Source organism: Myodes glareolus, chromosome 7, assembly GCF_982192425.1.
Source record: "Myodes glareolus chromosome 7, mMyoGla1.1, whole genome shotgun sequence".
In the NCBI taxonomy this organism is placed as follows: Eukaryota; Metazoa; Chordata; class Mammalia; order Rodentia; family Cricetidae; genus Myodes; species Myodes glareolus.
The window spans coordinates 14,166,041-14,182,302 of NC_142032.1; the positions used below are offsets into that span (position 1 = coordinate 14,166,041).

General features: G+C 43.6%; 1 protein-coding gene across 1 annotated transcript; it reads right to left on the reverse strand.

Moving 5' to 3' along the window:
- Positions 1-2,272: 2,272 nt before the first annotated feature.
- Positions 2,273-6,934, reverse strand: Sfr1 (SWI5 dependent homologous recombination repair protein 1). Its single transcript, XM_087907823.1, has 4 exons — positions 6,780-6,934; positions 5,076-5,857; positions 4,015-4,407; positions 2,273-2,994 (listed from the first exon to the last, which is right to left on the reverse strand). Exons 1-4 carry the CDS (start codon positions 6,790-6,792, stop codon positions 2,803-2,805), a joined length of 1,380 nt encoding a protein of 459 aa, XP_087763949.1. The 5' UTR covers positions 6,793-6,934; the 3' UTR covers positions 2,273-2,802.
- Between the last annotated feature and the right edge of the window lie 9,328 nt (positions 6,935-16,262).

Sequence of the window (16,262 nt, forward strand, 5' to 3'; positions counted from 1 at the left end):
TTACCAGAATTTTGGAAGCTTTACCAATTAAACAAAAGCAAATCATTTTTCCCAAGACATAAGCTTATAAAAAAATCTGTTAATTTTTTGGAAATTTTTAATTTTCCTTACCTAATGTAGCAGAACTCATTTTTCACCCTAGCAGGGTTCAGCAAACAAGTGTTCATTTCCTTGAAATAGTTCATTCTACTCATGTAGATGATACTAATTCTGTAATAAGACTCTGGCAAACAAAAATCCACTCACCCTTCCACAGTTTGCAGTCTGCTGTATTCCAAAATGGCTGCATCAGGATCATTTATCATAGTCTGCAAGTGAGGTCTATGCTTCACTTTTCTGCAATTTAAAAATCTAAATTTAAGCTAGGCGGTGGGCCTTTAATCCCAGCACTCGGGAGGCAGAGGCAGGCAGATCTCTGGGAGTTCGAGGCCAGCCTGGTCTACAAGAGCTAGTTCCAGTACAGGCACCAAAGCTATAAACCTTGTCTCAAAAAAAAAAAAAAAAAATTCCAAATTTAAGCTTAATGCACAACACTATACCTAATATATACTGAAACAGATAAAGCAAAAGAGCAACCAAAAAAATCTTTCATTTAGGAGGGTACTCCCCAAGGATTATGAGATTGGCTGCCAGCCTAGGCTACATGAGTCTACCTCAAATAAAAATGTTCACTTTGTTTTGCCCTATTCCAGAGTGTTATTAGTTTTATCTTAAACTTTATTATTTTCCCTAGAAGCCTGTTTTAGTTTTCTAATGATAGAAAGGGGGTGGATCTGTATGGCAGAGGGGTGGGTGCACTGGAAGTGGAAAGAAGAGAAAGGGGGTGGATCTGTATGGGAGAGGGGTGACTGGAAGTAGAGAGAAGAGAAACTGCAATCAAATATGAGGGAAAGAAAGCTATTTTCAATAAAAAGACAAAAAGATTAAAAACTACCTTCTATCACAGATGTGAAGTAGAAAAAACCATCAAGGTGGTTCAATTGATTACTCCCTTAGTGCCCAGTGCTTCATGGGATAAGGTGAAGAGCAGGGCCAACAGCATCTTGCTGAGTTTCCTCACAACTATAACGACAAAGAGTCCATTTAACTGATTTAGCAGAGAATTCACCCCTGGTAACATTTCTGAGACAGGATTTTCTGAGAGGCACGCAGATGGAACCCAGAGCGGGTGTAAGGTAAGAGGCACAGGCACTGAGCATGGGATTGCAGAGTCAACCATCAATACACTACACCTGGCTTTTTTCTTTTCTAGTAGTATAAATGTCATGACACTAATTTAAGTGTTAGATCAGTTGCCTAGATGCTCCATTAGCTAACAGACAATGGCCTCAATTCCACTGGCTAATTCTGGTCGCTATAGACCAAACAGCCCATGCCATTTGTTTTATCACCACTCTAGGTGTGGTCCTTCCTCAGCTGCCTCAGGTTTTGAGGCCTGAGCTGGGCTTGGAGGACTCTTGCTAAATTGTGTTTAGTGGGTAGGTGCTTCGGAAGGGTGCAGCACTCTACCTCATCTGTGGATACTGTTCACGGGGCCAACACCTCTCAGCTTCTGCTGAACAGCAATTATGTGCATAGTATTTTACAATGCATTACCAACAAGTGATACAGTTAGTTAGGTCAAGCATAGCATGGCCTTATGTACTGGAAGATTAGACTCACAAGAGGAAATTTACATGGTATGTGGTAGTTGGGGGTGTGACAGGTTTGAGTCCCCTGTTGCATCAAACACCAAGAGATCTAGATCAAATGGAAATGGCGGGAGGTGGTGGCTGAAAGTTAAGTTCTTAGAGGGCTCGAGAACAGCAGCCCCTTACAAACTAATAAATACTTTTTCTAGACCCCAAAGCAGAAATCATGAGGGTTTCAGGAATTAATTGGCAAATAGCACAGGGAAGACACTGACCCACAAGGGTCTCTCTCCATCTACCAGTGTGTACAGACCTGCTATACTTAAAGGCGGCAGCCTGGCTTCTCCCAAGGTTATAGTATAGCTCCGCAACAGCAACACGCTTTTCCCACTAGGTTCATTCTAAATTCTCAGCAACGGGACTGACTTCAGGCACTCCTCCACACACAGCTGACAGGTATCCTAGTGATTTAACTTAGGCAGGCTTCCAATTCACACCACAGATGAAGTTAAGAAGGCAACTGCAGAGAATCTCTCACACCAATAACACCTCCACAAGGGAAATAAGGGTATGAAATCTCCCAAGAAACAGATGGCCGTTTGAGTAAATGAGAAAAATAATAAACCAATCTGGAGAAAAACTGTGGATATATATGTTTAATTACTTGCTAGATTAGCGGACAAAAAGATATATTAAGCAACTGAAGACAAGGCTCATTAACTCAGGAGGGGCAGGTTACATTTAGGCCAGGTGAGGTTTAGACATGCAATAAACTACTTTTTAACACTGAATATAAAACCTTTTGCCACAAAATCAATGTATTAAACCTGGTTTCCAGATTATCCAAACTCCCTTTTAAACATCATTTAATTTTTTAATACTTAAATATTTTCTTTACCAAACATATCCAAAATACTAAGTTTCATTTTATAATTTGTTTATGTATCAGAGTATCCTAAACTGTTCAAGATACCTTTCTCTAAGCCACAATAGCTTACATCTTTCCTCCCTTTAAAACACTTAACTTTTCACATTAACACTCTCACAGATATTCCGTAGGGGATCAAGAATATACTCAGAAACAGAGCACATTTTGAGGCCCTGGGCATGATCCCATCACCCCAAAAGGGAGAGAAAAAAAGCCTGAAGAAAACGAACAAGCACACACTTTTCAAACCCCTGTAAATTCCTCTTCACTTCTATTATAGTGCACAACGGTCTCATCTACCCCATAGTAGTCAATCAGCTCGGTGATGCTGAGTTTCTCGTCGTCCTCAGACATAACTGACTGTAGCTCATACAGCAGCTGCTGGCTGCACCTCCTCCACTTCTTTATTAACATTTCTAACTCAGCCACGTTATTCTGAAACAGAAAAAAACAAGTCAATCAATAACCAGATAGTCGTGCGTTTTAACTTACACCATCAAAGCAGCTAAATTAGTTCCTATCTAGATGTAAATGCTAATACCCCAGGCATAAATGGCATTGCAACCTCTGGGCAAATCTTAACCTTAAGGGAAAAAGAAGTATTAAATTTGTATATTAAATACAGAATCTTCTGTATTACTACTATACTTTTAAGATATGCCATGTTGTACCTTCCCGTTTTTTTCTGTAAACCTCACACTGTTCTCAAGTTAAAAATATTTTAAATCTTGGGCTGGAGAGATGGCTCAGAGGTTAAGAGCACTGATTGTCCTCCCAGAGGTCCTGAGCTCAATTCCCAGCAACCACATGGTGGCTCACAACCATCTGTAATGAAATCTGGTGCCCTCTTCTGGCCTGCAGGTACACATGCAGACAGAACACTGCAAACAAAATAAATAAATAAATCTTTAAAAAAAAAATATTTTAAATCTTAAAAAAAAATCAGTCACTTTTAGAAAAGTCAAAAATTCAAAAGCACAAATAAGAATGAGGTGTTATATGGGCAAAAACTATCCAGATAAAGACGTCACACCCTTCCAAACAGCCACGCTCTACTGACCTCAACCTACGGGAGCTGAAACCTAAAATCGTGTGTTTTCTCAAATAAAATTCCTGATGTTTCACTCAGAGATACAGGATCACTCCCGAAAGCTATTGTTCTACTATCATCCCTTTTGTTCCCAGGAATTTCCTAACAATGTGTACTTCTAACTTTGTTACTGGCTAGAAAATTAAAGCCAAAAAGCTTCAAATGTGTATTGAACAAAAGCTTGTGTTGACCGGGCTCATCTACCTCACTCTAAATCAATTATTTCTACTTTAGTTAAAGCTGTTGTAAGCTAGGTTTCTTTTCTGGTTATTTGGTTTCTTGCTTATCAGACCAAATGATTTCCAAATTCTGAGATTACTGCAATTTATGTAAAAATTATTCAATGGTTCCAAAATTCTTCTCACCTTTATTCTATACATTTTGACAAGTTTTAATCTCCGAAGAAGTTCTTCCTTCTCTTGAACCTGCTTTGTCAATTTTGCTTTCTCTTCCCTTAATCTTTCTCTAGTATTCCCACTCACAGAATCACTCTGGAGGGCGCTGGACGACCCAGTGTCAGGTGACTGAGACTTGCGTGTGTTTTTACTCTCCGAGCTATCTTTCTCAGATTCACTGTCCATGCGTTTCACACTTTCTTGGACCTCCGAGCAGCTTTTCTCTTTGGAAGATGCTCCTGGCTCTGATATGGCCTCGTCGTTTTCTTCATTCTCCACTTTAAGTCGCTTCACCACGCTACAAAAGGAATGAGACGAAGCCCTTGTTTTCTTTAACCTTTCTTTAAGTGTTCCACTCATAGGCTGAAAAAGACACAGAAAATTAAAAATGGTAAGAAAACATTGTTTTTCTAGACAGGGCTTCTCTGCATAGTGTTGGCTGTCCTGGAACTAGCTCTTGTAGACCAGGTTGGCCTCGGAACTCACAGAGATCCACCTGCCTCTGCCTTCCAAGTGCTGGGATTAAAGACGAGTGCCACCACTGCCCGGATAGGAAAACACTCTTGAAATCAATCAACCAATTAGAAACAAAGGCTTTACACTTCTATAGGAGGTTCGCTGGGTGCTTTTCTGTCTCCACAAATCTCAAGCAAGATCACCAATGTCTATTTTCCAGAGACTCCTTTAGTCTTACTTCAAGGTTAACTTCCTAAAATAGTCCTGAGACATTTCTCCCAGTCATCAGGAGTATTTATTCAGCACCTAGTATTTGCCTTCCAGCACTAGAAATGCTTCTAGACTTAGGAAAGGACCTGCCATCAAAGACGTCCCCTAAGGAATACTATACAGATCAAATTTGAATAATCTTAAGAACCTGTCAAGAAATTCAACAAAATGAATACAACTTATTCAAGAAAATCTGGTAAAGACTAAACAAAGACTATACGTTAATTCACATTCCAATATCCTTAAAATTGCCACTACCAGAATACTTTGAAACAGAATGGGGGTGGATAGCAAGATTTTCATACTTGTTTTCCTGAACTATTTGTTTGGGATGATGGTGGATTCTCACTCTTCTCAGGAGTGTCAGGTAAAGTCGATGCTGAATCTGACGCGCTATCCATCTTGGTGGATGCAGAATCTGATGGGATCTCCATCTTGGTCAATGTTGAATATGAAGCACTCTCCATTTTGGTGGATGCGAGATCTGATGGGTTCTCCATCTTGGTGGATGCGGAATCTGACGGGATCTCCATTTTGGTGGATGCGGAATCTGACGGGATCTCCATCTTGGTGGATGCGGAATCTGACGGGATCTCCATCTTGGTGGATGCGGAATCTGGTGGGATCTCCATCTTGGTGGATGCGGAATCTGACGGGATCTCCATCTTGGTGGATGCGGAATCTGACGGGTTCTCCATTTTGGTGGATGCGGAATCTGACGGGTTCTCCATCTTGGTGGATGCGGAATCTGACGGGTTCTCCATCTTGGTGGATGCGGAATCTGATGGGTTCTCCATCTTGGTGGATGCGGAATCTGGTGGGTTCTCCATCTTGGTGGATGCGGAATCTGACGGGTTCTCCATCTTGGTGGATGCGGAATCTGGTGGGTTCTCCATCTTGGTGGATGCGGAATCTGGTGGGTTCTCCATCTTGGTGGATGCGGAATCTGGTGGGTTCTCCATCTTGGTGGATGCGGAATCTGGTGGGTTCTCCATCTTGGTGGATGCGGAATCTGGTGGGTTCTCCATCTTGGTGGATGCGGAATCTGGTGGGTTCTCCATCTTGGAAGCAAACTCCTGATTTCCTTCTAAAAAAGAAAAAGTATTAATGGTGATTAAATTACTATCTCAACACTGGCCTTAATTTTTATCAACAAAATTTTCCTTATTGTACAAAAACACCAAAACGCCAGCAGTTTCTTTCAATTATACGTAGCTGTAATGTATTCTAATCCTTTTCGTAGCTTTTCCTTTACCTCTCCGCATGTGGAGAAACAAGGTTTTGTTTTTGCACGACAAATTAACCTGCCAGTGTGTCACTGACTCTCATTGCTCTCCTGCAATGTATCTCCAAAAATTTGCACTTCAGGGAGGAGAGAAACTAACCAAGATATTTTTTTAAATTTTGTTATAATTTCGTAAATAAAAGCGATACAGTCAGAATAATGTAAGCATCTTAAATCTTAAAAGCTTTTTGAGCCTAGAACCAGGAATTGAGGCCTTAGAAAGCAGCTCCCACGCCCGTTTGTTTATCCAGGGTAGAAGCCTCCCCCAGCCCCATCTCCTCTCCCATCTAACTCTTCCCCCTGCCCCCGCCCAGTTTCCCGCCCCATCTCCTCCGGGAACCCCATCTCCCTCACCCCCAACTCCTCCGCACCCTCCCCGCCCCCACCACTCCCCCTTCGCCCCCTCCTCCCTCCCCGCCCTACCACAGAAAGCCATCCATCCCGCCCCTCCCCCTCCTCTCATCCCCACCCTACCACAAAAAGCCATCTACTCCCCCTCCCTCCCATCTCCCCCCCATCCCCTCCCTCCTCGTACTCTTGCCCCCTCCCCTCTCGTCCCCACCACCGAAAGCCACCTCCCCCGCCCCCTCTCCACAGAAAGCCCTCTACTCCGCACCACAGGGAGGCCGCGCTCCCTGGCCGCAGCCGGGGAGGGCTCCTCTACCGGCTCCACAGACGCCCTGGGGCTGACACGCAGCCCGGTCCCAGGGAGAAGGCACAATACCTTTCTCAGCCATGCCCACAGCGGAGGAACAACAGACCCGCAGCCAGCGTAGCGGCCCCAGGAGACAGGCACGCCCCGAAGGCGGGGCCCCGAGGGAGGAGAGGCGACGATTGGCTAGCTCGGCCGCCGCGGGCGGATGTGCTTTGTCTGGCTCCGGATCGCGCGCCTGCGCACGGGGCCGGGAGCCGCCGCCGCAAGGCGGGCAGGGGCGGGGCCGGGCGGGCGCGGCTCGTGATTGGTAGGCTCGGCCGGCGCGCTCCAGGGTTCAGCTGCGCGCACGCGGGGGGGGGGTCAAGGGGGGGGGGGGGAGGGCGGAGGATAGCGTCCGCGGAAGGACGGCACTAGGCCTCAGAACCGGCCTGAGGGGGGCGCGCGTCCGCCTGCCGCTTCCCTTCATGGGCTGCGGTCTCGAGCCGCCTCCCCGGGGATGGGCCTCGGGCGGGGAGGCGCGCCGGCGAACCCCGCCTCCGCGCCCGCCAAGGCGGCGGCTCCCCGCGTCCACTACGGCGGAGGCTTTTCCTCAGACGTGGCAGGGCCGGAAGCCGCGGGGCCCGCTCGGCTCCCTGGCGGTGGGATCCAAGAGGGCGGTCTGTAAGGACGCAGACGTGGTGGGAGTCGGCCCGGGCGTCTCTGCACGTTGAAGAGCGGTGATCTCCCGCTTACCCTACCAGCACGCCCCTCGATTTTGCTCTGTGTCCACCCCGGATGCACCTCACATGTTTTGGTCAAATCTGAGAAAGCAGAAGGAATATTAGGAAGCAGAGTAGTCGACTGGGTCGGTCCAGAGTTCGGATGGTGTAGACCTAAACTCCTCGGCTACACCCTGGGAGGCTACAAACAGCCTGAACGCGCCCCTGTATCCGGTGCTCCGGATGTTCTGTTGCTAGGCAACGGCCCAGCGAGCTAGCTTGGGTGGAGCAGTCGGACTAGGGAAAGGCAGCTGAGTAACTTGTGAGTCACTTGGAAGTTTTAATAGGCGGGACAGCTCTCTTTGCGAACGTCTGCTAAAGGTGTCTTAAAGGTGATTAGAGTCCCAAGCAGCCAAGTATGACTGATACAGAGCCCAGACAGTGAGGTGATTGGACCTGTAACGGTTGCAGGCAATTACTTGTTTAGGTTCAAGTCCTGGCGACCCGGTGCTTCTATTGTTGTTGTGTTTGTTTGTTTTGTTTTGTCTTATTTGCCGTGTGCCTCAATTTGATGGTTTGGTCAATGAAAATACCTACCTCCTAGTGACAGGGAAATTAAGTGATATTTGTGAGCGGCAGCTAGAACAATTCAAAGCACCAAAGAAACATTTAATGGCTTTTTTTTATTCAAGCATATTCGTCATTCCCTAATTAACTTAAAGTAAATTTTTATCCCTTACTTTTCTTCTCAAAAGCACAGAACTTTTTTTTAAGCGGTGCTGTGTTCTCCAGAATTCCACACGACTTAAGCCATAAATAACAGAGAATGACTATTAATAAATAATCCCACACGTAAATGTTAAAGAAACATGTGCTGACTTTAGGACCCCAACAACAGTTTATGTTATCAGAATAAAGGTGTTGCTCACCAGCTCACAGATGACTCTGCCCACAAGTTCTTCTCGCTTTCTCCTTGATGTGATTCTTTGTCTTGACACTTGAAACACAATGTACACTGCATATTCTGGATGCCTTGAGGCCTAAGGGTGAGTTGTTTTTATGGGTCTAAAATCAGCTGCTCCCAAATCCTTTTATTATTACAACCTAATATTAGAGCTGTTTTTGCTTGCTACATAAAGGAAAACAACATCTTGCCTTGCAAATGTTCTGACTTGTTTTTATGTGGAACAGGGTGTATTAAAATAAGACTGGCCAAACTTTCACAGGGCCTTGGAACAGTGCTCAGAAAAACCTGTTTGTTTAGAAATTTGTGCATTTGTAGACCTTTATGTCCTCAGTGTGTTTTTACATGTCAGTATTCTTTCCGTGATGACCTTTATGTCCTCTGTGTGTTTTTACATATCAGTGTTCTTCCCGTGATGACCTTTATGTCCTCCGTGTGTTTTTACATGTCAGTGTTCTTCCCGTGATGACCTTTATGTCCTCCGTGTGTTTTTACATGTCAGTGTTCTTCCTGTGATGACCTTTATGTCCTCCGTGTGTTTTTACATGTCAGTGTTCTTCCCGTGATGACCTTTATGTCCTCCGTGTGTTTTTACATGTCAGTGTTCTTCCCGTGATGACCTTTATGTCCTCTGTGTGTTTTTACATATCAGTGTTCTTCCCGTGATGACCTTTATGTCCTCTGTGTGTTTTTACATGTCAGTGTTCTTCCCATGATGAGCTTTCTGTCCTCTGTGTGTTTTTACATGTCAGTGTTCTTCCCACGTTGGTATTCTACTTGCCTTCCTTAGTTTAGTGTAAAAGATATGGAATATGGATAAATTGCCCCTATTCAAATGAAGAAGAAGCTCTGTGGTAAGATGCTTGCCTGTCATCCATGAGATTCTGTGCTTGAACATTAGCCTGAAGAGAAAAAGATACCTAACTAAAAATGCCCCTTACAGCTTCCATGTGTCGTTAGAGAAATGTTTCCATGCTTTTAGTGTCCTGAGTAAAGGTGCTGCCTTGTGAGCCCGACAACAAAGACTCCTCGCCCTACCATAGAGAACAATGGGAGAACTGTGCTGGACTCAGGAGAAGAGTCATTAGTTTCACCCTAAGTCAGGCTTTCTCTGCTTTCAAGTTTCTTCAATTCCCAAGGCTACTATTGACGTCTTTTTATTCATCAGGGAGTGGTAAAATGCGTCCTCCATTCTAGCCTGTGATTATTTTGATGGCATGATGACATATACCTAGAAATTTATGAGATTTTTTATATAATGACATATACCTACAAAATTTATGATTTTTTGTTTAATTATTCATTTTTAAGTGCAAGAAAACAATAGTATGTAGTCTTCCTCCCTCTCCCTCCCACCCTTCTCCCTCTTTCTTCCCCATGCAACAATAAAGGTATTTTTAAGCTCAATTAAAATTTCAGTAGATTTCTTTTTCTTTTAAGCTTGCAGCTTTGGCATTTAAAAACAAAAACCTAAACCAGGTGGTGCCTTTAATCCCAGCACTTGAGAAGCAGAGGCAGGTGGATCTCTGAGTTCAAGGTCATCCTGGTCTACAGAGCAAGTTCCAGGACAGCTAGAGCTGTTACACAGAGAAACACTCACAGAACCCCCCCAACACACACATACACACACACACACACACACACACACACACACACACACAAATTGTCTCATGAAGACATAGCTAGTATCTAAAGGGTTTTCTTCCTTGAAATATAAACACTTGCAAAACTACAATTATAAGCTTTTTGTATGAAGAATTGTATGAAATCCACATGATTAAGTTGATGTTTAGCACAAAAGAAAAAAATAGTAAAATTTCTTAACTATTTACTATGATATTTTCTTACTTGTTTGTAAGTGGAAAAATACCTTCAAAAATTTTTGCCTAGGTTTCTCTTGCCAGTGGCACCTTATAGACCTATTGCTGATGTAGAGGTGTTCCATTGCTCTGTCAGCTCTTAAGTTTCCTGTTGAGAATAATTGACCATGTGTTTCTTGTTCTTTCTTTGTTACCTGAAGATCTCATGGAGAATTAGAACTGTGTGATTAATCTCCTTTTAGAGAGTATCAAATACTCTTTTGCCAAAGGGACCTCTCTGCGTATTTTTTACTACTCCTCAGCTATAGTAATCATGAAGAAATTTTATTTTAAACCCCAAGGTGAAAGGTTTAGTTGTTTTCAGCATCCCCAAGATTTCTCCTCGCTAAGTGGTGTGGGCACCTAGAATGAGGAGTTACGGTGATGAGAGTCATGTTATTACTTGGATAAAACCTTTCCAACACATAGCACCTGGGAAAGCTTCTGATAACCAAGGTGCAGAATAATGAACAAGACCCTAAAGAGCTCCCTTGTGTGAAGTCCCTGTCCTTTTATCCTACCAGATCTGGGCTTTTGCCAAGTCGATTGTAGACTAGAGAAGCCAAAGTGTCTGTGATGCACTGCTGCTGCTGGGTGCTGTTCCCTCAGAGAGTGGAGTGAGTCAAGTCAGAGGAACAATGGTGACGGAGGAGATGGACTACGTGGGGTGAGCAAAGGGGCATGGTGACAGAAGAGAGACTGAAAAGATAGTGAGAATCAAGGTATTGCTCGGGGCCACCTCTTTCTCAGATCCTTTATTAATGCAGAAATGTCACCTCGAATTCATTTGAAGAACAGGCATTAGGTGTCAGCGCATCCTAGAGCAACTGAACTTGTCCTATAATCATCGTTAACCACCTTGGAGTTTGAGAGATAACAACTCCCGTGATAATTTCACAGTATAGAAAGCTATTTGAAGTGCCGATGAACATGACCATTCGGTAGTCTGTCCTTGCCTCCCACTGCTGCTTCAGTCCTGAGGGTATGAACTGCTTGGTGACTTTTTTAGTTGAAGAGAAAACAGGAAATGGGAGTTAAGAGGCCTCTCTTCCACGTTTTAGGATCTTACTGCAATTTGGCATGTATTCTCCCACTCCTTGGCAAGCTTTGTTGATACATATAGTACTGGATCAAACGTGTGCTGGGGGGATTGTTTTCAAACGTGTGCTGGGGGGACTTTAGTTTCTGCTGCATCTGTTTAACTCTGTGAAGCTGGGCTACTTTGCCTGTCTCAAACACCTGAGGGTCCTCATAAAGAGATGGACGGCCAAGAGTGAGGGTGGGGCTGGCAGGCAGAGGATAAATAGAATAGAAGGCGAACCAAGAAAAGAAAAGAAAGAAGAGGAACAAGAGAACAAGGAGAGGAGGACACCAGGGGCAGCCACCCAGCTACACGGCAAGCCACAGAGAAAGAAGGAAAGTAAGAGATACAGAAGTTAGAAAGATAAAAGCACAGAGGGAAAAGGTAGAATGGATAGTTCAAAAAAAGCAGGCAAGAAACTAGCCAAGCTAAGCCCAGGCATTCATGGCTAAGAATAAGCCTCTGTGTGTGATTTATTTGGGAGTTAGGTGGTGGACCCTCCAAAAAACAAAAAGAGGAAAATGTAGCACATTACACATGAATTTAAGTTAACCAGAAATGTAGCATAATTCAGAATCGAAGAGCTAGACTAAAACTGAATCTCTTTCCTACCACCCTAGCAGCCAGGAGAAAACACTAGGTCTCTACTCCAAAGACAGAAAGTCTTAGATTTCTGTCATCAGCCTTTATAAGCAGTGTCAAACCTGCCGGACAGAGAGCTCCTGAGCAGGCAGCGGAGCCATTGCAAAAGCTTGACTAGAGATACAACCGTGACTCTACTGGGCAGACTCGTCCATCTCCTTCCTGCTTCCAAGATTCTACCCATTGCTCTTGTTCCCTGCCCAGCATCCAAATCATATGCCTTGTCAGTGATATTGTTAACTAGCTTTCTGACTCTGTTACATGTTTGGTACTATCAATAAATAACATACAAGCTTAATGATGAAGTTGACAGCCCACAATTGGTATGACTTCACTATTTTTTTTATAGTGAAAAATACATCTTTGCCATAGATATTGTTGACACGAAAGCATAGCTCTCACCTCACAGGGAATAATAGATAATTTATAATGGACCTAAATAGTGACAATTACCTGGGAACACAGATTCAGGTTTTCCCAAATACTATGTTCCAATTCTAACCAGTCAGTCATCTCTGTTGAATGTTTAATGTAGGTGTAGCCCCCTTCCCCCCAGAACTTCAGTTAACAGTTTATGGAAAAGAAACATAGGTCTGGTCCTATGTTTATCTGCTCCTCCGAGCTCTACCCGGCTATTTAGATTTGTAGCAAAGATGATGCTTTTCCTTTAACAATACAAACCCTTAACCCAATTTCTAATTAGCTCTGCTTCTTGCCAAAGGTTTCTCCTATAACACTTACTGCCCATCTGTCAAGCACCCACACCTCTCACGTCCTCCGAGTCAGAAGTCCTTTTCTAACAGGCAGTTTCCACCCCTTTAAATCAAGAAATGATTTCACTGAAAGAACTCTTCTCCAGCATCTGCCCCACAGACTTGGGGAACAAAGACATAGTGTCTTTCTTCTCCTTGCCCTGCCAGGACTTTTGAATCTACACCCATCTATGAATGCTGGGTACTGGGGATGCAGCCTCTGTGTTGCTGAAGGCCTGTGCTACCTGCAGGAGAAGCACCCTTAAGAAAATTCGGACTCCTTAGGCTTCCGGTCTGTCATTTAGCAGTCAGCATACCCAAATAGTAAGGAATATAGACTTGGGCTTTAGATTAGCAGGCAGCTAATCACATCCACACATTAGTTAAACAAATTCCTACAAATTACAAGCTACACAAGAGTTAAAAAAAAAAAGACAGCCTTACTGACGATGGGTCGGCACCATCTGAAATGCCTTCCTGATTTAACTCCAAGCCATTGAAATCAAGTTTCTGAACCTGTGTGCACACGTTTGGGATTTTTGTAAAGCTGCCAAACCTGCAGAACAACAATAATTAGCATAAAGCTTGTGTAATTAAGATACCTGAAAGGAATGAGTTTGAATCTTCAGCAAGATGGTCTCCTTGTTTAAAGAGCAGGGAGGAAAGGGAGGGGGAGAAGGAAGCCGAGGAGGGGGCAGAGGAGGAAACAGCGTCTTTGGGTCATGTCTTTCCTCAGCTGCTTTCCATGGGTTTTGAGGAGACATCAAATTGGCCTTGTGTCATCCCATAATTATCTACAGGGACAACTGATTTTCAGGCATTGTTTTTAAGCACTCATTTTCAGAATGAATCCATCAACCCATTTTGAAACCAATTCCACCCTGTTTGCCCTGAATACGTCCTACTTTTACAATATAAAGATCCATTATAACTAACTAGCAATTGGAATTTCTCCTTTCTCATAATAGAACAGATAAGAAAGTTCATTCCAGAAAAGTAAGTTCAAGGATATCAAACAGAAGATAGGGTGAATTGGGACCTGGTGACTTGATTTTGATGAGTGGAAAAAAAAAAAGATGGCATGTTATTACATGTTTAAAAAGCCATGGGTAAGAACTGTGTGAATTAAGGAGGCTATTTAGGAAGCTGGAATTAAGCATTCACATACTAACTAGCAGCTCCCAAAGCAAGCCTTGTAAACTCATCCCCTTTCCATCGAAGATTGTGCATCCCTGGACCACAGTATTCCTAACTGAAGCTTGGCCTCATGAGTGTTCAAACATTTTCTGCCAAGGATTGTCTGCCAAGGAAAAGAGAGAATTGGGGCAAGGAAGGGACGGGAGAGAGAGAGAGGGAGAAAGGAACATTTATTTCTCATAACAGATTACTGACTACACCACTTGTTTACTCCATAGAATTAATTATTCTACAGATTCAACTTGGATTTTGAGGTATAAACAACAGACCAAACCCTATAAATCCTGAGTGCATTGACTGAACCAGATTCTGGGAAAGTTATGTCCTAAAGCCTTATGATATAATTAATATAAAGGATTATGGGACATCAATAGTCTGCCATTAATAAAGACGTAAGGAGACACTACAGATACATACACTACTTTCTTAGGAGTCCTGAAATATTATAATAATTATATTCAGCCTGATTATACCTTGTCCACATGATAAGCTGTGCTTTACAGTAGGGAAAACTTTGAATGACCAAGCCTATAAAGCCACAGAGCTGACTTCTTTGAGTTTCCATTTGTACCCTAGGCCCCATTTTTGTTGATTCTCGTTGCTGCGTGCAGTGAATTGGAGATGAAATGTGTTGTGGTCAAATGGGGAAGGTGTGGTTGCTTAAATCATTTCTAAATAGAGATAATCACGGGCTGCCAGTTTAAATTGTGACACATGGGGAAATCTTTGGGGATTTTGTTTGGATACAAGCTCTGGTGGCTGTAAATGATATTTGCTAATGTTTGCCAGTCCCCCCTCTGCCCTTATTACCTTATTCCAATGGCAACATGGCTTCGGTATGGAATAGGGATGAGTTAATCAGAGGATCTGACCTCTTTTTCTGAGTTTTGACCTTGCAACTGTGGATGTTTACATTGGCAAGCATGATGTGACTCTTTGCCCTTGGTTTTCTCTTTCATGGATTTTGGACAGAGTCTAGATCTGTTCTCCCATAGTTCCAGTTTGTATTCACTTTCGGTACTGCAAAAACCACCAGTTTCCTCCACAGAAACGGTTAAGAGTAAAATGCCCTAGAAATAAGGAATATGATAATACCATAGAAGATATGCTGGCTGTTGCGGGGAGTAAACATATATCACAGAGATTCCAAATTGGACACTGGTACGTGTCACGTAGATTCAATCAGGGCCCGCCCTGGAGAAAGTCAGCATAGAAATTATTTTCTTTAATGACCTCCCTTCTTTGTTCTTCACTGAGGCAAGGTTTTATTCTGTAGCCCAGGCTGCTCATAAACTCTTCTGTGTAAAAATAAATAAATAAATAAATAAATAAATAAATAAATAAATAAAAATAAAAAAGTGTATTCTTTATATATTCATTTATGTATGACCAGGTGTTTCCAAAAACCCATGGAGGCCAGAAAAAGACACCAAATCCTCTGGAGCTGGAGTTACAAACAGTTATGAGCCACCCAATGTGAGTGCTGGGAATCAAACTCAGGTACTGCCTAAGAGGAATAAGAGCTCTTAACCACTGAGCCACCTCTCTGTCCCTGGTATGGAACCTCTTGATCTTCCTGCCTCAGGCCGCAGATACTAAGATTTCAGACAGATGCGATGACCCTTCCTTTGACACTCTGTGTAGATCACCCTCCCAGACCCAGGGCTGCAGACCAGTTCTCGTCAGGCCGTCCTTCTCGTTCCGTACCACACTCCCAACACCTGAAAACCAAAAGTCTTAAGGGAGAAAAGATTTTGATTTTGTTGTTGCTGCTGTTTGATTTGTGTTTTGTTTTTGGTTTTGATCACAGTTTCAAAGGCCTCAGTCCACGGTTGCTTTGGCCACGTGCTAGGGCAGGCTATTGTGATTGGCTGGGCGTGTGACAGAAGGGGTTCTTTGCTTTACAGCAGTCAGGAAGCAGAGAGCAAGCGAAGGACTGGAGTCCAAGTATCTCCTTCAAAGGCGTGTCGCCAGTGGTCATTCTCCAACTAGGCCCCGCCCCCTCGAGTTTCCAGAGCCTCACTGGAAAGCAGGTATCCAACACATGAACCTGTGAGGAGATTTCATGTTCAAACCACCGTGTTGTGGGAGAAGATGGCTGCCACATACTAGATTCATCTTTCATCTCGTGACCATCATGAGTGACCTGCTGCAGGTTGTCAGGAAAGACGTCATCATCAGCAGGACTGATGGCGGTCTCACGCTGAATTCGAGAGTGGTCCAGGAGTAGGGCCTGGTACTGGGTCACACAGGTATTACCAGCCAGCATTCTGGTGTTTCTCAGAGGAGGCCCTCAATGGCACTGCGTCCCAGAGTTAACTTGTTTTTTGTTTTTTATTAGACTAGCAGTAGCTGCCAC

What these genes read in the sequence shown, in the direction of transcription:
- Sfr1 (XM_087907823.1), bottom strand. An exon ending in CAAATAGTTCAGGAAAACAA is followed by an intron (nt 4,408 to 5,075) that starts GTATGAAAATCT and finishes TGTCTTTTTCAG; the next exon opens with CCTATGAGTGGAACACTTAA. An exon ending in TCAAAATGTATAGAATAAAG is followed by an intron (nt 2,995 to 4,014) that starts GTGAGAAGAATT and finishes TTTCTGTTTCAG; the next exon opens with AATAACGTGGCTGAGTTAGA.